The following is a 24,757-nucleotide window of genomic DNA, read 5'->3' on the forward strand; positions in this document are numbered from 1 at the left end:
AAATGGGTAAGGACAAACTGTGCATTACCAGGATACACACACTTGTGGAGCCCGCCAGAAGAGTGTTTAAGAGGGAATATTCTGAGAAAACATCCAAAGACGCTTGAATGATGTGAAAGGCCAAGCAGTATGGTTCCGTGGTTGATTTGAAAATCCACTTAGAGGTTTTATACCGGCGTATTTTCTACTGCGTTCTTGTGAATATGTAACAGAGGGAAAACCTTCCTTCAAAGCTGAGAGGTGGTTGAAGACAGGCATTAACAGAGCATAAGCCAAGAGTCTGCAGCATGCCAAGTATATCACTGCCGCTAAGTAACACTTGTGCATGTCGATGAATATTTACATTAGGTTCTCATTTTGCTGTCGTAGAGCATTAGGATACTCAAAATTTTGCCCCAGGAGAAGGTATTTTAGTTCACAGAACATCAGATTGTTAATCCAACTGAAGATGGATAAACCAATGGTTGAATTCAGAGTGACTACAGGGCGAGATCGGTTATTCTCCTGCTGGTTATCTAATGGACCACTTAAATGCACAAACATTGAAATGTAATGCAAAAAGAGCAGTTACATACCAAAAAGAGCATAGACTGGCTTACTTCATGTATTGGTTTGGTACTTCTGAGCAAATCAAAGCTAAGAACAGCTCACATTTATCTGCGGCAGAAGGTGAGGATGAGAAGGAGCCCCAGGGACAGATGAACTGATTGAATTCCTGTGCTGCAAACGGGGCTGGGGCACTGCTGGACCTTCAGGACCAGCCCTTTGCTATGCTTTACTCTGCAGCTGCCCCTGCACAAGAAGGCAAAGTTAAGGGCCACATGTGGGGCTGTCTGTGTTCTACTTTTTACCCCAAACAGACATCAAGCAGTCATTCTACCTTTTGGATTTTCTGCAGCATGAAGAAATAAGTGGATTTTATCAGCTAGTAATCGAGCAGTAACCCTAAGCAGCACAGAAAACTTTGTCCTATAGTAATTTGGGTTCTTCCAGGTTTTGTGTATTTTTTCTCCCACTACTCAGTCCTACCTTGAAGGTGTAAACTTCCACGCATGATTTATGATTTATTTCCAATTCCAGGAAAAAGAAAAAAAGGATGTGGAATTAGAATGAAAAATTGATTAAACAAAAAATGAGCAAGTAAACAGTAGAGACTTGTTTAGTGATCCATTAACATTTTCTGAGGGAAAGATTTTTTTCTTTTTTGCAGAAAAAATTCTGCAAGTCAGAATTTTTTGGATACCTCCTCATCTCCTCCCACACAGCAACTCCACTGATAGTTCCTATTGCCGATAACTGAACATTATTTGTATAGAGGTTAGAGGTCTCAAAAAAAATAAAAAAAATATATATTTGGCATTTTAATACTATCTAGCTACACAGTGAATCAACTGAAATCACCATTTTGAATGAATGTCTATTATTAAATTCTGTAGAACAAAGATAAACACATATCCAAATACAAAGAACGCATGAAAGCCCAATCCAATCTGGCACTCAGTAACTTTATTTAATGCAAAATGTGTCTTCTTCTCCCAAAGATAGTTTCAAGCAGTGGCTTTAGATGACAAACTGGTGTGATACAAATGGTTAAAAAATATTGAGGCAAAGAAGATGATAATTTAGCAAAACTATTTTATTAAAGCTTGTTCTCATGATAAAATAATAGCCAACAAAATCGTATTAGGCAGAGTTTCTGCAAGTGTGTGTAGCTGCCACCTATTCAGATATCATTAAGTCAAGATATTCTTGTTTTCTGTGGTATTTTTTATTTTCAGCTATTTACAATCAAGCATGAAGCAAGGATTACATCAGGAATGTATTACACTCTTCCCCTCAAGATTCACCATGTATTGTAATTAATGCCAGATAGGAATTTATTTTCCTTCTTATCACTAAAATACAACTATTTTGCCCGTTTCCCATTCAGTATATTTAAAAATATTGCACTACGTTTAATTTATCTCTTACAATCATCATTAGCAGTACTATACAAGGAAAACTATATCCAGCTTTTCTTATCCACTGTATTACACAAGTAAATTTGAAACCCTGAATGCATTTTTGAAATTGGTATTTGCATTGTTTTCACAACTCCTTCATGTGTACCAGGGTTTAAATGAAGTACTTGGATATATTTGAAAACTTCTATAGTAGTCCATAAGAGCAAACACTGATGGAGATTTAATGCAGATCGCCACCAATCGTAAGCCACTGAGAAAATGGAGTGGGAAAGTCTTAATATGCATCTCAAGCAGGTATAGGTTAAATAACTTTTAGTCGATAAGGGAAGCTAATTTTGTGCGATTATTTGCTGAAGCTTAATTTCAGAAGTGTGACACATGCCTACTTTAGCATGGATAGTGTTTTCCATACATCAGCTAAATAATTATCAACTGCCCAGAACTCACAAAAAGTGCAAGTAGTTGCATGAATGGAAGTAATTTTTTTCATTTAGAAGTACAAGTATGCTTTTCCATCTGTGAAAACCATTGCTTCTTAATTTTGCCCACCATGAAACAAACTGAGAAGCAAATTCAATGGAGAGCTACGCTACAGACTGCCTGAAAATTTAAATTATTTATTTTACCATCTTAGATTCAACTCCATTTCCACAAAGGCATTTTCCTACTATCAATGATACCAGTGATAATGACCCTAATGCAGTACCTAAAATAAAGATGATATTTTATATGGCATTTCTATACAGAGAATGAAACTTAAAAGTCATGTTTACAGGAAATAAATAAGAACAACGGCCTTAGCCAGATAATGCTAAGATCCACAATTTACACACAGCACAAGACCAGATAGTTCTTTTCAAAAGCTGCTGGCTGAAATTCTTCCTCTTGACTAGTGGACTCACTTATTTTGACTCAAAAAGAAAACATGTTATATACACTATACGACATTTCTCCTGAAAAAGGTGATCCTCTGCTCAGACTGCCTCTTCTGTCTGAGAAGCTGAATGCAATTTGCCCACTGTGGTTACTCAAAAATGTTGAGAGACAATGTTTAGGCGTTTTGTCAACTCTTACTTTGTACCTTAAGCTTTCTGAAATGATAAAATCTGCAGCAAAATATTAAAACTTTTGAAATTACTTGAACTGTCATTACACGCTTTTTCATAGAATGCAATGAAACCTCCAACTCTTGTGAAGAACATTTTTTTTCCTTTATCAGCTTATCAGATAATACAGCAATACTTAAAGACAATTTTGTTCCAGAAGGCAACCAGCTTCTTTTATCTCCAAAATACTCTCAGTTCAATTATTACCGGTGTGTACTTCAATATCTAATGTAATTCCATCAGGCTACAGTATTCCAAAGTTGTAAGGAGGCTTTTTCTAGCATGGCATTGTTATGAACTATGCTAACAACTATGAAAAGTTTTCGCATTTAACAAAAGGATGGAAAACAAATGACCTGATATTCAATAACTTTACCAAGTATTATTAACAGACACAAAAAGATGTTTTGTTTGCTGTCATGATATGTTTGGCAAAGAGATGACACAACTGCCTAGGAGACATACAGTAACTGTGATCAAAGTTTTGAAGCCTGGTCCCTCAGTGATTTCTGTGTCAGTCATCAGCTTAGGCATGCAACAAGCTTATATTTTTTCATCATACGATGGAAACTAAACATTTCAAAAATCCTGACAGTTTCCTGTTGAGAACATTAGCTCAAAAGGAAAAAAAAAGGGGGGGGGGGGCAGGAAGGAGGACAAGTAATATATTAGGGATACCACACACATTAATGTGAAATGGTAAGGTTACATAATTAGAAAAAAATAAAAATAAGTTATTAAAAATAAATTTCCAATATAAACCCCAAAATGTAGCTTTAACCAGCCAGTTTAACAAAATGTCGGTGCTATAGCTGGAGAACCATTATCAGCTGTACTCTTACACAGGCAAATAACTGTGGAGAAGCAGGTGTCTTATACCAGTGTTTTAATTTGATTTGTGTGTTTGTAATTAAGTGCAAAGTATTTCTTTAGTCCAGTCCTTCAAAGGCTAAACATGTAAGTATCAGTCTACTGATTGAGGTGGTTCTTCTGCTTCTTCTGACACGATGTTGAATGTTGGAGCCTCTGTCAGACTGACGTCTTCATTATCCACTTCTTCTGCTATACTGGCTTCCTCTGAATCTTTAGTCACTTTTTTGGACTGCCGGTCTGAGGACATGCTCTCCAAAGACTCTATATCCTCAATGCCTGCTCTGTAGTGGATCATGAGCAGCGTGAGAGCTTGCAGTCTTTCTCCTGATTTAGCCAGCGCAGCAGAAATCAATGCTTTTTTCCTTGCATCAGTTGCATCTTTTTCTTCTTTAACAAGTGAATTATTATTTTCCAGCTCCTGGTCTATTTCATTCTGCAACTTATCCAACATAAATTCTAGTTTCTGAAAACGCTCCTCTGTGGGTAAACTTCTATAGAGATCACGTCCGATTTCTTTAACTGCAATGAAGACACTGTCATCTAGACCACCCTCCTTTCTGACCAACTTTATCCCAGTACCTGATGCACGTTTTGAAGGACTACTTGGACCACTAATTTCGGTATCGCTACTTTCATTATCAGAAGTGTTTGGTGTGTGCTTTGGCGAAGGCTCTACAGCCTCTGTTCCTTGCTCTGAAAGGCGAGCAGCTTTGGGGACTTGACGAAGGTTTAACAAACGGGTACTTGTATTGATGATATGTCTGGTCAAACCTGTAGTTCTGTTAACAGATTTAGATTCTGAATCAACGCGAGAGGACGCAGCTTGTGAAGCTTCCTGTCCGTCCGTTTTACAAGCTCCTGCAGTTCGATCAAGTCGCTTTTCAGCTCCTACACAAAAGGGTGTCTCAGTTAGACATTTTTCTTGACATTTTTTATGGCAAACGTAAGCACAGAGCATGCACTGTGAAGCTGCTTTAGTCCATACTTTCTTTTTGCAGTAATCACACCACGTTGGATTCTGAAACTGAGTATCTTGAAAGTTATGCCTGTTCTCATTAACAACAATTTGTCCCAAATAAGGATCCTCTTTCGGAAGTGCACGAACTTCTTCTTCAAAATGACATTCCTTTTCTTTCTCCACCAGAAAGTTTGAATCATCTAATTCACCTTCTTTTAAATATTTGAAGTGTAAAGTTATATCACCGTAACAAAATTTTTCATTAAATCCCTTATGGGTTGTCAAATTCCGCAACGCTGTTCTAGTGACCGCTGCTTTAGGTGCAGGAGCATCCAATTTAAATGTTCTAACATATTCCATTGATGATGTAGCTATACACTCTAAAGCAATTTCTTCAAGTTTTATGCTTGCATATCCTAAACAGATAAAACCACCAGCTTTGAAAGGGTCCCTGCACCACAGTGCAACATTAAGGTACTTATGGTATCCTTCTACTTCAAATACACAACAGGATGTTCTTGTCTTTGGCCATTGGCCTTGCCGGATTCGATATGGAATTTCTGGCGATTCCCAAGTTTGATGATCATCTCCACTATCTTTGTTACTACGTGCATTTTCTGAAATTCCATCTTTTAATGCATCTTGTTTTGGTACCGTTGCTACTTTTGATACCGTTGGGTCTTCTGTTTGATCGTTATTCTTCACTACTTTCTCCGTACATTTATCTCCGTTACTGGCAGGTGGAGGTGGCCTCTCTGGTTTTTCAGAAGAGAAACCTCCAGTTTCTAACAGATTTTGAGTTTCACTAGTAGGCAAAGTAGGCTTACTTTGTGGCCTAGGTGGTACGGGAGGCTTAGTACTGGATCCTTGTGATTGTTTACCTGATTGCTGTGATGTATCTGAACTCTCAGCTGTTTTGGGTGTTGCCACTTTAGTTCCATCTTTTTGTTGAGTTTTTGATGTTGCCTGATAACTTCCTAAATGCAGTTTTCGATTCAGAATCGGAGATATAGTTCCAAGAGGTTTAGAAGCAAGTATTACTACTGAACGTTTTGGACTTGGAGTTGTTGGCATATCTTCTTTTTGTTCAGGTGATTCGCATGCTAAGTCCTCGAATTCTGAATCAAAGTCTCTGTTATCAACATCAGCTGATAAGCTAGCTGGGTCATCATCTTGCTGTGTCAAGAAAGCAGAGTCTTCCAACTGTCCAAATCCATCCTGTAGTGCTGAACCATGCTGATTATACCCAACAGGCCTTTCATAAAAGACTAAAACTCTGTCCCCAGCCTGTCTAATGAGCTTCAACACTTGGACAGTAGATGTGATTTTAACACCTATAAAAAAGATAAAAATGTCAGCTTTGAAAATGTGTTAATAATCTAAATGACCAAAAATAGTCAACACATACATTGAGATCTTTAGCAATGAGCAATAGTGTTAGAACCACTAACAGAGGAAGTCAAGCACTTATGACGGAAAAGCTGGACTGAAATCCTTCCATTTTACTCATACAAATATATTACCTCAGGAGCTGGAAATAATGCTAACAGACACAGTCCAGTTTTCTGTTTGTTATTAATACTTTGAAGAGTAATGTTGATTTATATGCTAACTTTTGCTTACTTTATGGTTGGATTTTTCAGAGGTAAGCATTAACAAAGGCCTCAAAAGAGATGGGTATCTTAAAACGTGGTTATAATTAAAGCAGAGGTAGGCTAACAAAGCTGAGAGGTCTGTTATGTTTGCAAAATACAGGCATGATGCTACATCCTCAGTGTGGCTGAACAGTGAAGATACATTGAACCATCTTCATCATCACAGACTTTCGGACCCCTTTGGCAATATCTCCAGCCTACACTCAGATTTAACAAGCTAGGTACAAGCTAACAAGCTATCTCAGTAAGCACGAAGTCCAAACGAAGAGGGTCATATAAAAGTGACTTTTCCCTTGTTCTTAGCTAACCAATTGCATGTCCAAAGCAACTTGAAATCCTTTTAAGCCATTGGATCTTAACCCCATGCACAGTCACATTAAGCAGTCCTTGTATACCCAAATGCGTAAAGTTCTATCTTCACAGCATTTTTACCATACTAAAATAGGTATCTTCTATAATATCTATATTATAGAAGATACATATATAGATGTATCTTCTATAATATCTTCTATTGTACATTAATGACTTAGCAAAACCAAATTTAGAATAAAATTTTGAATCCTGGTTGTACAGTTAATGTTTGGAGAAGTGTGTCATTATAAATACTCATGTACCACATACATGGATAGCACATGCAGGGATAACAGGGATGCTATATACACACCTCCTAATTATGCAACTCTTGTTGAATTCTATTCTCTACTAATTACATTACGGAGATGATCTCTCTACAACTAAATTTATAATATAACCGTAAAAAAAATTTTATTACCATTTTCCCCTAGCAATTTTAGTTTGCATTCAGTTTTATCAGTGCTACCTACACTTCTAAAACACTATTAATATACAATGGTATTCCCAATGTTTTGGTCTTTATAAACCTATATCAAACCATTTTGTAATTCCCATAACTGCTGCCCCCACAAAAAACAACGTCAAGAGTTGTTTGTTTGGTTTTGCCTCAATGCAACACTTAACTCTCTCATTTACAACTTGGCCAAAGTCTTTCATTGTGAGAACTTCAGAGTAGATAACAAACTCCTACATATCAAAGCTGATGAAGTTTGGTACCAAAAGCATAGATACTATTGAATACTCAACAGATCATCTTGGGTCATTTTGTTATTTCAGACAATTACTTTGGTAATCAAAATGCATTTACACCATTTATTCCATGCTCTATTTAGTATCTTCAGATTCAGTTGAGAGAATGCAGGTCTATGATGCAAACAAAATGTTACTGTTTTCTCTGTAAGCCAAGCACATTTTATAACATTGCTAGCAAAAACCAAGTAGGGAACCTCACAGCATCACTATTTGAATGGTCAAAATATATTTACATTCAAATGTTTATTCACCTTTACGTTGGCAAAAGAGTAAATAAACCTAGCAAAGAATAAATACACAAGAAAACTGATCAAGTGAATGACAACCTTAAGTGGCCATAAATATACAAATGTATTTATTATGAGAGCCAGGCATATGCGTAACTGTTGAGAACAGCAGTCTAATTGAACTCCATGCAGAAACGTCCTTCCTGATTGCAAGACATTATTTTGAAAGCTGATGTATTACTCACTGCCAATTGCTAGAAGTCTGTCTCCCCTCTGTAGATCAGCAGCTGCTGCAGGTGAATTTGGTGTAACCGTTTCAATAACAACGTGTCCTGCATCTTCTTCCTTGGACTGCACAAGGCGCAGTGTGAGTCCAACACTTTGCAGATTCCCTTTCACCAGCTCTGCCTAGAGAGAAGGAAATAAAAAATTAGAGCATGCTGATTAAGCTGACTGTAAGGATTCATGGCTACTAATGCTCTTGTTTAACTAAAATTATACAACTGGTATTATGAAAAAAGCATTAGGACATCCACTGAATTCACTGAGCACATTATCACGTAGTGGATTCACTATCTGTCAACATAGTTTATACCTTTGGAGAAACATGGAACCAATTCTGAAGAGCCCCAAATGGCAAAACTAGAAAGCAGTAAAAGAATTGTCAGCAAAATATACATGCTACATGTACATGTTTCTTTTTTCTTTTTTACACAATGAGTTAACCCCTGCAAACACAAATTGGCAAGAATGGCAATACACGGCTCATCTTTGCAAAAAGCCAAAGTCACAACTAAGCTACAGCAAAACACAACCTCACGATCCACCGTATTGGAAAGAAGCTTTATTAAAAGGAGTGCTGAACCATTGATCCAGGTATCTGTTTGAATATCCCACAGATATGTTACAAAATCTATTACTATCAGTATCTCTTCAGTAGACTATACAAAAAGTATTTGGAGTGAAAAACCTCTTAGTCTTTCATGTTACAAAAACATAGACCAAATCTCTGTGCTATTATGCACGTTTATTAAGACAGAGTAAAACACTTAATAGCCTAAGAAGTTTCTTGAAAGACCAGGAACCACGTCCTCACGTTTATCTTCCTTTACAAGATAAATACAAGATGCATTTTAGTTGTAATCTCAAGTATTTTGTTCTTAAAATACCGTCTGAGGTACAATCTCCGTAGCAGAGTTTCACCCTGCCCATTCATGCACAGATTTCTAAGTTATAAGAGATCCCAATTAAAGAATACATCAAGGTAGTGACCATTTATTTATATATCTCAATGTCTAAGATCTTTGACTTTTTTTTTCTTAACAAAAACGTTTTTTTTCCCCTCCATAACGGACATTTCTTCTGGATTATTTCAAATGACTGTCTGCTATCACTCTGTCAAAGTATATTCTGTCTGTTTGAAAGAGAAACTCATAGGCTATGTCTCAGCTCCATGGAGAGAAATTTAATTTGCTTTTTCATTCCCAAGAACAGAGAGACAGATACTGTTTGTAGAAAACCTCCATAGGAAATTTTCTATTTGGCTTCAATTTACTGAGCTTAAGTAGACAGTCGTCTCCTCCATCCTTCTGCATTTACTTTGTTGCTGTTCCATTGTCTGTGTTTGAACTGTCTGGAGATGATCCTCCTCTTCTGAAGATGTGTTCGTTTGCTTAGTTTGGTACAATGGCTTTTCATAGGTGAAGGGAATTACCTACCTTCAGTACACAGCTCTCTCTTTGACCGTATAACTCTCATTCCTTTGCTATAATCCTAACATCAGCACTTTCTAAAAATTAACTTTTTTGTTGTTGTTGATCACTTCCTTTACAGAAGTGAAAATGCTATCCTAATCAACAGCATGCTTAAAGCACTGAGTTTAAAGCAGAAGACTTGCATTAACTTTCTAAGCTTTACCACTTATTTTCTACATTTCCCAGAGTCACTTAGAGATATTTTCTCTCAAACTGTTCAACTATTGAGTGCCCAGTAAGGTATGCAAGAATAACAAGATCTAAAATAAGCTTAATTGCAGTTCCAAGAGTCAAGGTTCTTCTACAATGCAAACAAATACATTCCTTACAGAAACAACTGGCTCTTTTTTTTTGTTTCAGGTCATTCCCACCTAAAAGAAATTCAGATATACAACACGCTAGTACACTGCTACAAAGCACTGAAGATTAAAAAAAAAAAAAACAAAGATTATTAGAAATACATATGGAAGAAAAAAGAAACTTCTTAAAAAAAGTAGTCTTCAATTACTATTACTACAAGCACTAATTTGATATTGTTAGCATTTTTTACTCCACTTTTCATGAGACCACTGAAGTACAAAGCCATTTAACGAGAGTTTTAAGAGAATTTTAGGAAAGAAATGGATCTCTAGACAGAGTAGTCAAGAAAAAAATAGGATAATTCTCCCCTTAACAGTAAGTTATTCTTGTAATTTAGTTAGGCTTCTTTATGGATACATCTGTTTTGATGGTACATAGTTTTTCCTGAAATCTTATATGCGTTTTGGATCTTAACACCCCCAGTCCCCCCCAACTAGAGTTAGTTAATAAGACATGAGATTTTCAAGTCAAAAGAAAGAGACCCTGTTAGTTTGGCATCCCTGCAAAAGAAATGTTGCTCTAAGTTTGCTTGTTGGCCACTGTAACATTAAACACACAAACAGGAGTCACTGCATGAAAATCTACTTTCCTTTCCAGATGGGTATTTGCTCATCCTTCCAAGAGTGGCACACAGAAGCGATGGCCTTTCTGAAGGCCTGTTCTTCAGAAAGTAACGAGCCCTGCTTGAGAAGGAACCTCACAAGGAAAACACGAGCTGGTCCCGCAACGCCCAGCACCTGAAACAAGGCAGTAATGACCTCTGACCGCTGCTGGTATTTACAAGTCATGGCAAACTGCATGATGAGCAAAATACGGGGGAAAAGGGCGTCATTGGATGGCAAAAGGGGAAAAGCTACCAAAAGCTATTTCTTACATTTGTCAGTATAGACCCCGATCCTCTTAAGTTTCCTTTGAATCCAAGGACCTGACTGAGCAGCTCTACACAGCAGCATGACTTAGCAACGGAGACATTCCCTACTGCAAGAGGGGAGAAACCTCAGAGGTGATTTCCAGCATTTCACCCTTCCCTCCTCCCCCAGGGCCAGACCACATAAAAGGAACTAGGGACAGCTGGGACCGAAGGCATTTAGGTATCTCCAAACATTTGGCTTCCATGCAGGGACACGGCGCACGAATCACCCGTGGCGAGGAGCCCCGCAGTATTCCAGCGGTGTCTGATGGAAAGCTGTTTTGGGAAAGAGAGGGCCTTTGAACATAACAAGCAAAGTTCATCTCAATGTTTTATTAACTTTGGCACAGCCACAAGCTTTCGCACAGAGTAAACTGGTTTTATTTATCAACCCAAACCAGATGAATAGCTTTCTCGGTTTTTTCTTTCTGGCAACCCCAAGTCTTCCCAAATGACAACACCGCTGATATCTCCAGCTAGCTGCAGTGCGGCTGAACGCCGTTTCAAACTTGCTGCCCCAACCAGTAATCTCACAAAAGAAAACCCCAACAGCATCTTTGTACATCCAGCACGGCTGCTTTCTGCCTTTCTGACCCTCCCTCAAGTAAAACATACGGTACGTGAAGAGCCCAAGATCGCCCGGAACCTGAAGCATCAGGAGGAGGAAAGCAGGTAAATGACGGAGGGGTCAGGAGAGAATTGCTGCTAACAAAAAGACAATTGTTATCAAGGACATTTGGTGCAAGGGAGAAAAATTTGGAGAAGCAGGCGCTTTAACCAATTAACTACATCATATTAAAATCCAATTATTTTGATTTAATAGCTCTGTTTTACTAGTTCCTGCAAGCCTCCCACTACAGTAATTTCACTAAGTTTCAAGATAAAGCAGATACAACGTTTGTTAGTGAAAGACATATAGAGTAATTTATATTGAAAAAGTTAAACTGTCATAAAATTTGGAAAACGTACATTTCTTTTTAATTTTTTATTTATTTATTTATTTATTTAAAGTAAGCACTCCCCAGGCTATTTGTGAAGAAATTAAGATGCTACAGAACAATGACGACTAACCTGGGGCCAAGGCAGAGGAAGTAATTTCCTTAGGGTTTTATTATTCAGGTAAAAAAAAAAAAGGACAAGATTTCCATTCACTTTAAAATTAATAAAACATTTTGATGCATGGCTGTGAGTGCCTGACTTTCACAGAACAAAGTATATAAGCATTGATCTCCCAATAAAGGTTTTAGTTCATTTATATGCATCAGTGCACGAGCCACTGTGGAGCACAGCTCCTCCAATACTTTCCATTCAATAGCGGAAGTATGCTCTGGAAATACAATGCAGGAGAAAATCACATTGGGTCTCATAGTCTTACCCTACCTCAGTCTCTTTATTTTGAGAGCCTAGCAAATGTTGGATGTCAGTGAAAATTAATTTCTTTGACCTGTTTTAAACATACTGATACCAAACTTCACAGCTACGCAGCAATGATTCAGAAGTTTATAGCTTGCTAGTGCCATTTAAATGACTGAATATTTAGATTAATGTTGATATAGGATGAAAACTTAATCTCTAAATGCTTCGTTAAATTACCAGTGTGAAATAATTTGCAAACGCGAAGGAATGATAAACATCTCTCTCATAGGCAACTGCCTACGGACTTACAGACACAAGTGTGATGCCATCTCATTCACTATTTGCTTCCAAGACTGTACTTACGAATTTATTTTTAAATACAGAGGTAAGAATATCAACAATATATTATCATCATGGGACTACACTAAGTTAACATTAGATACCATTCAGAATTTCTAAGATGACAATAAATAACGTCCTTCACAAATACAGAGAATTTTTTTGAATAAACGCCAAGAAAAGCCCAGTCACCTAAGCACATGCAAGAAATCTTATTTCACTAATTTACATCAAATAAAAACCAAGACTTTTACAAATACTTCTTATTTGCTATCAGTGGTATATAACATGCTGCATATGTCAAACTGACATCATTTTCTATGCTGTCTTGCAGATAAAAAACTTAATTTTTTTCCAACCCATTAGTGACTACAGTGGATCTTGTGTATTCTTGGAAGGATGGTCTAATGTTTTGGAGAAAAAGTAGAGATTAAATGCCTATGAATGTGCCTGTAAACTATTACATTCTCCCAGACAACGCTGCACGTTGAGAGGAAAGGAAGGAATATTTCATGTCAAAAAATAACATTAAAGAACAAAAACTAGGAAGCAGTTACTTCTATTCAGAAGACTCAGATATTTATATTATTAAAAAAAGGTTTTTGGCATATAGTCTTTAAAATATGGACTTTAACATTCTTGCTTTTTCAACACTAATATTGAATGCAGTCATTATATATGACCTACACAGTGAATTGATTGCTAGCTTATTTATATGGGCTAGATGAGACAGCAAAAGGAAGCAAGGATCATCAATCTCTTGAGACACTCCTCAGAAACACCAGACTCAAGAAAAAAGAAAAAAAATCTGAATGTTCTCAGAGGATTTCAATCTAACCACAAATTGTCTACGTAGCCCTTGACCAAGGAATCCATGATGATGGATGACAGAGACCAAGATGAATCATCCCACGCTGACTTTGACATTAAGACCGCGTTTAGATTTCGTACAGGGAAGTTGGTACTTGCCTCTGCGTTACTTCAGGTGTATCAATATCACAGTGCTGTACAGCAGTGGGGACCTACCTTCAACTGCTTTGACAGTGTGCATCTAAGATTTTTACTGTTTTCCTCTGCTTATCTCCTCTTGACCATTTCAAATTTCCTTAAGAATAACACAGAATTTTCTCCAAACTGCCAAGGAGAATATCAGTGATAAAAACCAGTTATCAACTACCTGCCTGAATGAATGGCTAAGTTTGACTGACTATGTAATTCTCGGGAAATACAAAGAGGTCAGAAGTGCTGATGGAAAATTCTATGAAGTAAAAATGTTTTGCCAACTTAAAACACTGTCTGAAAAACAAAAACTTCAGAGCAGAAGTCATTCGTACTGAAAGCAGTTTTCAAGAGACAGAATTTCCCCTGAATGGATGCATCACATCTCAGCCACCCTAATTAAATATTCATTTAATCGTATAATACTCATTTTTTGAAAACGTGGCACACGCTTTCTATTTAAACCATCAAATGACATTATAAATGTACAGCAAGTGTGTCAGAGAAAGAATCAGGGTTATCAGCAGTGGAATCCCTACACCTCGTGGTCTGCGGCAGTAGCAGCTTTGCTTTCTGTGGAGTATCAGGGACAGAATTCCCGTAACAATAGCAGCAGTGAAAGAAGTTGGGTGTTAGACCCTGTACTGATAATTCTTCCGGCTACGTGAACCATGGTCTGTGCAGGTGGACACACAGTTATGTCAAACAAATGCTGCAGTTTTCACTTTTTCTTTCCTTTAAGGAAGAAACTTCTTTACGGATAAGTTTCTTTTTTTGGAGAAAGTCCTGTTACATAGCAAGCTGGCAGGCCTCACCATTTTCTGTTCTACGTAATCTCTTTTAGAAAACAAAAATCTAAATTATAAAATATGATGGCAATTTCATTCTGAAATGAGTTACATATTGGACCAAGATTATATTTAAAGCAATAATTCATTAAGGCCACAAATGCTATGCACATGTCTAACTTTTCCATCACACGCTATTTGCCTGAAATCTCTGATAATTCATGGTAGTAAACATCTGCACGTATCCCCGACGAGCACCAAAAGCATTTGATATCAGTGAAATACAGAACAAAATCTAGATACTGAACAAAATAAGGAGCCACACATTATTTTTCCTCAGTACTCCTGATGCATTGCAGCTCCTCTTTTACTGAACTAATACTAAAAACCCCTGTACTTCCCAATTGTACAGGGAAACAGGTTATATGACATGCAAAAAGCAAACTGTTTAGCAATTATCATGTATTGCCGAGGCATTCTCACTAAACAGTAATTACATGAGCTGAATGGAGGAGGTAAAGACAAACAAGGCAGCTCAAACCCGGCATTTAACTTCAAAGTGTCAGAGGCAAATAAAATGAACACCTTCAGTTTTATCCATAGCTCTTCTTTGGAGAGCAATTTAGTACAAACACCAACGTAGCTCTTCTTTAAGTGCTCCTGCTCACTGACATCTTTAGTCTTTATTAAACCCAACCGTGATGATTTCCTTTGGCCCTGAAAAATGGGAAAAGATTGATTTTTTCCAAATCTTCTATCACCATTCACGTCTTCAATAGAAAAAAGGCTTCCTCCAATATTGCTTAAGCATGACTCAGTTACTACATAAACGTTTGGTAAAATGCTCAGGTAGCCTGGTAACAAATACTGAAATAAGCTTATTGAAGTTGGGTATTAAAAATCCAGCGTTAGAAATCAACTTGCTCTATGTGCAATGCAGACCCAATAGGAAGCTTACCTTGGTAATGGTTTCCTTTGTATAAATTTGTTATAAATTATTTCAGTGCAAATTATGGATATGGGAGTTTAATGAGAACATAAGAGTGTTCGTGCACTTTGAATGTGTGTGTGGAAGAGAAAGGTCAATCTGGGGTTTTGTTTATCACTCGAGATGGAAAAAAAGAAAAACGTTCAAGTGTATATATTGAAAGCAAACTTCTAAACCAGCTAGTAATTATGTTAATATCAGAACTAATTAATAGTTAGAGAACAATTTTTATTGATATTCATGAAATCATATTATTAGAATATCAAGTTAAAGGTCTTTCTAATGGCATTAACTGGCACTGTGAAGCCTTCCTCCTCACACAAAGAAGCTGCATGATGATCGCACCCAGCAGCATCAATCTGATTACCGACACGCATATTGCCTTCAAAACTAAAAATATGAAAAGTTATTATCCATCGTCATCAAAAAGCATCACTGATGCTAGTTTCCATGGAAATAAAATCTACAATACTACTTCCTAATGAATACAAATCATAACTCTTAGCTTACACTGAAGGGCTCAAAATTATGTTTTAAAGGGCTTTAAAGTTTCATTTCTGAAGGAAAAAACATTGAGATAAAGTGCATTATTTATAGGTTTGCTTTATTCTGGAGCAGAAGCATTTTCTTTGCAGCAACGCCAGTGTCAGGAAGCCGCATCTGGAGTACAGCGCATCTTCTGAAGAGAGCAGGAACTTCGCAAATAATTCTCACCTGGGGATCTACAGCAAAACCCACAGATCTGAGACGGGAGCAGAACCACTGCTGAAACTGCTCCGAGGAAGAGCTGAGTGCTGCTGGGGCAGCGGCAGGGGCCGAGGAGTGCAGCCAGTCCCAGGACAGGCCAAGGGAGCAGCTGCAGCCCTGCTCGTCCCTGCCACCCGGGCTCCCCACCGCTGCCGTCACAAGCAAAGGGACTGCGAGACTAGCATTCGTGCCGGAGGTGAGGAAATCAAGCAGTGTTATTAAAAATGGGGTATTTTATTAAAAATCGGGTATTTACAGTTACTTACCCAATGGTCTGCAAAATATAAGTAAAAACACTCTCACAAGCAAACCCTAGCAGTTTCTGGCAATGCAAGTTATGCCCTTAGTAATAGCATAGTCTAAGCAACAGCCACCTGACAGACCTAGGACCAATCTAATCAGACAATTTACATTATCACAAGACTTAAGCGAAGAGGGTTTGCGATTTCTGCACTGCATACGCACACAATCTTCGTCACAACTGTTATCTTTCTTGTCAACATTAATGAACATGAGCTGGCCATGACACAGAAATGCAAGCCTTAAAATCCCACATGACCCAATCATTTTTTGGACTCCTACTTACCCACAGATCTAGCTGAACCCAAAGGAACAAAAGCAGATGCAATAAAATGATTCATCACTGTAACAACTCTTCAGCGATTAAACAGATGATCCATCTGGATCAAAACAAAGATCCTGTTGTACATATCACTGCCGTCCCCCCTTTATCTGGGAAAGCCAGACGATGAGCTTACTGCTGAAATTCTGCAGTGCCAGGACCAGAGGAGCTGGGGATCTGTAGCTAGCCTATTCTCAATAATTACTGCCAGAAGGCCAAGGTTTTGGTGTATAATAATTTTTTTCTCTATGTAGAACAGAATCCAAACCACACTGAGTTGTTTCCAATTAATTTCTGGACAAAACACTGCAGTATAAACACGTAACTATATCAACAGTAAAGATTTCCAGGACCATACATCTATTTCTGGTTCTTTCGCTGAACACACGTCAAATCAATTTGTTTATGGTTATAGGGCACAAGTCAGTGCCAGGCAGCGGAACAGGAGCTCACTGTCACATCTCATTAGCTGCACCAAGACAAGAGCACACCTAGAAGCCAGGTTTTCATACCGTTACCATTCATCACTTACAAAAATTGCCACAGCTATGAACTGAGAAGGTCTTTACACCAAGCCAGATAGTGACAAGTCGCTTTGCAAAAGAAATCAATACCCACCTCTATTTGCTTTGCACTTGAAAAATATTGTAGAATTCTCCCCCATATGCACGTAGAAATCACTTCCCGATATAGCAGAAGACTGAATAGAGCAGAAGAAGGATTTAGAAAGTGAACACTATCTGCAAATTGGAATCAATATGCTCTCAAACTTTGCATCCAAACTCCAACAAGTGCTTCAGGAAGATCTGAAAGTCTGAATTTTTCATGTTGCAACTTTCTATGTAATCAATGTGGTTGCTTACTTGGATAACAAAAACGTAGGATTTATTCCCTATAGTTAGATGTCCGAGTGGCAAGCAAACAGAACAGGTGTAACTACTCAGAGAGCTGAATAGCCTCCCCTTCTAGGGCATGAAAAAGCAATACATGTTCAAAGCAACAACAACTAAAAACCAAACCAACAAAACACTAAGAAAAGAAATAAAAAACCCAATTTCCTATGTCAGAGATTTCTGTTAAATATTTGAGAACTGAATTGTGTTAAGGCTCGGTCACAACACTACAGGAATCTCTCCCTTAACTTCCCCAGCCCCCATGCATTTCTGGAGGTAGCAGAGCATGCGAATTCTCCATCAAAACATTGCAGATCCCAACTACCACTGAAAAATGCACTAGTGCTAGAAGAAAAACACTGCTCCAGAAATAGCTTACCGGGAGTCAAAGAAAAATTTAATTTCAAGGGGAACAGGACATTATCTACAACAGAAGTAACAGTTCGTCCCTTTTGGTGGATGTTTGAAGTATTCTCTGGCTTAGAGAAGTAATATTTACCAAGTCCATGTCTCCCTGTGGGAAGGTAAGTGAAAGAATGAATAGGAAATTGTGTCAAGCTTAAAGATGCCTCCTTTTACTTCAGCACTTCCAATAACTTCACAGACTCTGGTTTTATGCTCTATTATTTTTAAATTAACAACAGATCTTATTGATAGCTAGTGAAGTATATAAGAAAAATACCCAGCAGATTTCACAACGCATTATCTTCCTACTTCCATTTCCCCTTCTCTCCTCTGCCATCAGAAACAGAGCTTGTTTGGGACTGTGACGAATTAGCTCACTGGAAGAATTTACAGCTTACTCCTTGTGTGATTTAAAAAATGAGAAAAGAATTAGTCAATACCATACAGTGCCTGAGAAATAAATATATTTTCAAAAAATCGTATTTAACAAGGGGGAGAGAAGACTTAAGTGCATGTGCATGATAGAAGCTATCCTTAAGTAGATCTTATTTTTTTCTTTTAAGGTTGAGGTGACGAGTATTTATTTCTTTGCATATTACAGGGATGGAATCTGCATCAGTTCTGAAACCATGATTTATTTTTATTTTTATTTTTATTTCTTGACTTCAGTACGAATAATTCAGATTATTTAAATTATTTCCATGAGATCATTCTGTGCACTATACTTTGACCACTCGATACCAGCCTATGTACTATGCTTTCTTGACCATCACCCACGGTCCGATGGCTGACCAACAGCTCAGCCACAACAGCAGCACGGGCCGCACGCAGAAGTGAACGCGAGCGGGGGGGCCCTCAGCAGCCAAAGGCTGCAGCTCCCCGAGCGCTGCTGTGTGTTTCGAGAGCTCTCTGAAAATCCCTGAGGAGCAGCAGCCTCAAAAAAAGAGAGTCACTGGTCATAAACGGCACAGTCAGTACTAAATGTTCAGTCTGTTTCTCGTTTAATTTGATACTTTTATTTTAAAATATTGGAAAAGTAACATTTAAAAACTTGTGAATAAAGCGGATGACTGAGCATACAACTAGTAAAATATCCAAAAGCTTAGTCTGGGCATTAGTTATATATATATATATATATATATATATATATATATATATACACACACACACACACATATATATATACACATATATATGTATTTTACAGTGAATCCATACTAAAGTGTATTTTTTTTAATAATTAAAAACAAGCTAAGTGAAAAACCTTGATAATAAAAACAGAACTTGAAAACCTACAGACTGAAGGAATTAGAACTTCATAGAAAAACAAATGCGCAATGTGATGAATGAGGAAATAGCTTAAGGTAATAAAATTGAGAAAAAGTAAGAGATGAAATATCTTACAGTAAAACTTCAGGATGCAAAACTACAAATGTGATGATTAACTTGCTTCCCAGTTTTAATAAAATCACTTAACTTACCACTCTATTTCAAGAGAACACGAGATGCATTAACTCAAGAAAGTTCTCAATCTCTGAAGCACACTAGAAAGCCTAAGAAAAAAGTACCTGGAAATTATATTTAGACATAGCTTATGGTGGGGAAGTCCAGAAACACCACATATAGAGAGTAGAAGGAAAGGAAGATGGGGAGAGAAAATAACTAGCCTGGATTGCAAACTGCTGCCTGCAAGCTAATGCAGGAGGTACCCTGGCAAAGCAGTCGTCGTTCCCCCCGCTGAAGATCTCTGAGTATTACAACCGTTTATACAAACTACCAAAAAACCCACAGCTTAGACTCAGATTTGTAACTGCCTACTCATGCACCTCACTCTTAGGTAATGACTGTCACGCAAATATTACAATAGAGTCTGCTGGAGAAAGGCATATAAAGAATTGTCTCTTTGTGAGACAAAGACAAATTTGGGGAGATAAAGGAAAATTGTCAGTGAGGTGCTTTACTTCCCTCCCCCCTTAGAAGTCTGTTAGGCTTCAGGGCCAGAAGAAAACCCTAATGACTAAACACGTGTTTTCATCATGCACAGCTTGCCCCTCTTGATGAACTCTCGAGGCTCCCAGAAAGCACCTTTGGCTTACACACCTTAACACCGTTGGAACAAGAGTCCCAGAAGATAATTAAAACTGAAGGAATTTTACGCTGCTATGTCACCCAAATACCACCATGGACTGTAATTTAGATCTTTTCTGTAAAAGCGTCATTGATTTTTTTCAGACAAAGACACACTTCTAAGTTGAACTGCAAACAGTATTCTGCATAAAAAGCAAACCGAAATTAAAAACAGCATGTAAGGATCATGACTTCCGTTCATGCGGATTTTGCATACGTGTACCATGATGAAATCAAGTAATATTTTATAATTACTGGAAAAGCTAAAATTTCATTACACAGAAAGTAAACATTTTTGTTTCCACGAAGAACGCGTGGTTTATGTAAACGCCTTTCTCAACAACACTGACAATGCTGTAAGTTCTCCGGGACAAACGCAGCCCTGATGTGAACAACTGGCAAAATGCACCCTTCCTCAGGGGTGATGGGAGAGGCCAAGCCCCATCCAGCAGCACCACTTGCCCCCACAGCAGCAGGACCCTCCCAGAAGCGGGGCTGCCCTCCTGGGGGCACGGGGCTGCTCCCTCTGCCCTCGTCCCCAGGAGCCTGAGCCAACTCACCCTGCACAGAACCAGAGCTGCCTGGGCTTGCCACCGCTTTTGGGGGGCAATGGGGTTTTTAGGGAACACAAATAGTAAAGCTCTACATGTTGCACTGGGATAACGGAAGGACTAGAGCCAAACTGGACTGCCTCCTTGGTTTACATCCCCACCTGGTTAAATACTTACACTTTTTTTTCCCCTCCTCTTGCAAATACGAGTTAAAACCCACAGATTTTAGAAATGAGTGCCTTCTAAAAAACCACTGGGACATATCTTTTATGTTTATAGGGATAAGCATAAAAGATGAGATATCTAAATTAATATAAAAAGAGACACTGAAATAGATACATATCAAACCTCTGCTTCTGGACTGCTCACTGAACTGACATAATTACCGTAACCAGCCTGGCTAAATATACTGTTCTGACACTGTTAGGTAGCAGAAAATTGCAATACTAACAATAACCAATTAAAAAGTATCCATACACTAGTTAAGACCCACACAGTATCTTCCCCTAGGCAGGTCTTCTTGCAGCCACTACAACTTCTCTTGCTTCCCTTCCACTGCAGCTTTGAAGTACTTATTTTAACATTTGAAGAGCTGCACAGTGAGCTGCAGGTTCTGCAATACCAAAAAATCTCTTTCCTCCACTTAATTATTTTTTGAACTTGCAAAAAAGTGTATTCTGTACAGGGCACATCTCCAGTGCCTGTACAGGTTTCTGGTTCCAGCTGTCAAAACAAAACCAGAAATGAAACTAATATGTGTGAAAGTAAATTGTGTGATCTTTGCTAGAAACACATTCTTTGCTGTCTGGTAAATCTGGTTTCCTTTCATTCCAATTATTAGACATAAGAGAATACTGCTTTAGTGACCTTTTACAAAATTACTTCCTCCCAATAGCTATTTTTAAAGTTCAGGAACTAATTACAATCATTGGTTACCCCAATCATATGCAACCAAGACTGTGGCTCCTAATGGCACTTCTACACTGCAACTGGCAGGAATCTGAGTATCCTTGCTCACAACAGCAGCCAGCACTTCATTCCTAGTTATTACCAACATATTTTCAGAAAATCGGATTATTTCAGATTCTCCTCCAATATTCAGATTCTCCTCCAATAGCTACAGTTTCAAAAGCTGCACTGGAAATAAAAATATTTATCAGGCAAAAATATATATATCATAGAATCAAATATATATATATAAAAATATAAAAATATTTACCAGGCAGGCCTGACTAAAAAATAACACAAAAACTGTGTTAAAAAAGTATTCTTCGTTCAAATATTGCTTGCAAGGAATAAAAATCCATCACAAATGTTCCCATGCTTAGGTTAAACACCTATTGGAGCCAGGCTGCAGAAACGTAATAAAAGAAGCAAAAATATTGCATATTTACTATTTTCTCTGTTTTTAGGCTAGACCTGACTCCTGTCTGGACTGCCTTCAACACAAAAATCTTACTTTGAGTCCATCAGCATAGAAATACGCCTAGGTTTGTCTTAAGCAAAAGGAGCGATTTAGTCTGAACTAGTGTAAATGAATTCAGCTAACTCTCTTGCTTTCCCTCTGCATGTAACAGCATGGCCTGTCGAGTACTGTCCTGTGAGAGCTCTAAAAAAGAAAAAACTGAAGAGAAGGACTCCTTGAGCAATTGGCACTGCCTGCCTGCCATGTTCTGAGAGGGGCCTGAGAGCCTGGTCCTGCTTAGCCCTGACCTGGGTGGACCAGGTTACCTCCTGGAGGCTCTTCCACTCCAAACTACTTTGTCTAGTAACCAGACACCTTGTTCAGATATATTTAAATCTTGTTTGGAATTATATATATGAATAACTGCTTGAAATCTAGCCAATTTTCTCGCTGTTTTCTGCTGAAGTCGGTATTTCTGCTGTTTAATGGTTTTGATAGTATAATTACAAGTTCCCTTGTAGTTTCTATAGCCTACAGGTAACACACATTAATTAGGCAAAGATCCCACACTAGCCAAATATTTACAGCTACCGTACTCCCATGACCTGATTACTCCCGTGGCTTTGTTGGTGGTATCCTCGTCAGATGTCCTCTGCTCTGTTTATGCAGCTGAACTGATGCTGTTATTCATCCTCACACCTGGTCTCCTGCACCAATAGGCACTATTTGCTCTCCCTTACTACTGTGCCTGCTTTCTCTTAATTATTAACAGACATTACATCTCCAAGTGCTGCTTAGAGAACTGGTTTGGATGTTTGGTTCAGCAACCCTCACTGCCACCCCACAGGATGAAGCTTTGTCCATGCCTCCACTGCAGCTCAGGTCCTTCTTTACTGCGCTCCTCATAAAAAAAAAAAAAGAAAAAAGCTTGACAAACTTTTACAGGTAGACCTCTGTGCCTATAGACATGTCTCAAACCCAAAACTTTGAGTAAAATCATGTTGTACAACATCTATCATCATCAATCACAGGGTGCTTTTCATATCCCCTAAGAACAGGTTACATAGCTCAAATCAATTTTGACTCCACATTTCACAGAAGTACCACGTGGCTGAACAGCAACTGGTAATTTCAGTTACTTGTTACACAGCTAACTACATCACTCGAATCAAACCGTGTCTGTATATTTTGGTTTCTACTTAACACAAACGTCCATCTGCTTCGAGACCAGTGGAAATCATCAGTTTGAAAGGGGGGCTAGGGGAAGAGATTACAATGGTTGTTTGTGTTACGAAGGTGTGAACACTATTCCTAAGCTTACGTCCCGTGCAGTTCATATTGTCATCTAAGTGTTCTTAGCTTACAAGCTGTTGTATGGGCTATTCTTGCTATACTGCCCCAGATGTATGACTCAGCTACCCAGGAACAGTTTTCTGCAATTGTTCTGATAACCATCTTTGCATTTCTTGACTTTTCTATAAGATTAGGGCTGTAAGTATGAAGGAGCTCCAGATAAGCCAAGCCCAACTTCTCGGAAATCATTTGTTGTAATTGCAAGTATCTACATTTTTTAATGCATGGGCAATTTGCTATCCATGAGACTTTCATTTAAATTTAACTGAAGAACAACTGATGGTTTTGATTTTTTATATATACAAGTACACACATCTACATATATCAAGTGCATGTACATTTATATGTACACATACCTTATACATATATAAAGTGTGCTTGTATTTATATATACAGAGATGAAAACTGTATGACTGTTAGTTTATATATATTTTTTTAATTATAAAAAAAGCTTTCTGGATATCCAGCCTCAGATTTCTAGGAGGTTTTTGGGTTTATTTTCTTTCTTCAGCTAGGGAAAATATATAGCTTCAATTAACATAAAATGGATCTGAGGCTGCACAGGCAGACATTATATTTGTTCCAAGCTAAGCACCTAAAAATGGAAACAGATGACATTACTGAAGATCTGAAGATACTGACTTTTGGTTAAAATATTTGTAAAGACGTTCATAGTTCAAAGAGTCTATTTATCTTAAATAAAATTTAATGGAGGCAGCCTTTTAACAGACTGCATTAAGGGAAATGCTCCGTTTTTTAACCATGACTCACTTCTGATTACTTCCGATAAACAGGTGTCCTTTGCAAAGCATCAGTCTGCTCTATCTAACCTTCATACACTGGAATGACCTTTTAGCCATTTCTGGGACGGGAATCAGCAATTGCATTTTTGATCCCTAAGGCTTTTGCAGGGCAATTGCTATGCTGCCCACCCATATTACTTTCCCATTTCTACCTGGCGTTGTTATAGAGCATTTGGAGACCACTTACCACACTTGCATTACAAAAGGATTCCTTATGCCTTTTTTTTTTCTTTATTTTAAAATTACTGGAAGCATTTAAAAATAGCAGCCCTTAAGAAAAAGCAAGAAAAATTGCTCATGCTGTACTAATAATTATCAGAATTATCAGATTTCTCTCCTGCTGTTCCACAGACAGAAAATAACCACAGTATTCTAGGCAGTGAAAACAATGACAACAACATAAATACTCCAACCACCATTTTCTTTAGCAGTGTTGTCCCCAGATGCTGAGCTCCACCCTGCTAGAC

General features: G+C 38.0%; 1 protein-coding gene across 1 annotated transcript in view; it reads right to left on the minus strand.

The window, feature by feature from the left end:
* Positions 1 to 1,618: 1,618 nt before the first annotated feature.
* PDZD8 (PDZ domain containing 8) overlaps positions 1,619 to 24,757 on the minus strand; it is a 58,140-nt gene continuing 35,001 nt past the window's right edge. The window contains exons 4-5 of the mRNA XM_080597089.1: positions 8,136 to 8,298; positions 1,619 to 6,235 (exon numbers count right to left, since the gene is read on the minus strand). Coding sequence (XP_080453215.1) covers positions 4,035 to 6,235; positions 8,136 to 8,298 — 2,364 coding nt within the window. The 3' untranslated portion in view covers positions 1,619 to 4,034. The remainder of the gene's footprint in view (positions 6,236 to 8,135; positions 8,299 to 24,757) is intronic.

The sequence above is a fragment of the Anser brachyrhynchus genome, assembly GCF_964034855.1.
Source record: "Anser brachyrhynchus genome assembly, chromosome: 6".
In the NCBI taxonomy this organism is placed as follows: Eukaryota; Metazoa; Chordata; class Aves; order Anseriformes; family Anatidae; genus Anser; species Anser brachyrhynchus.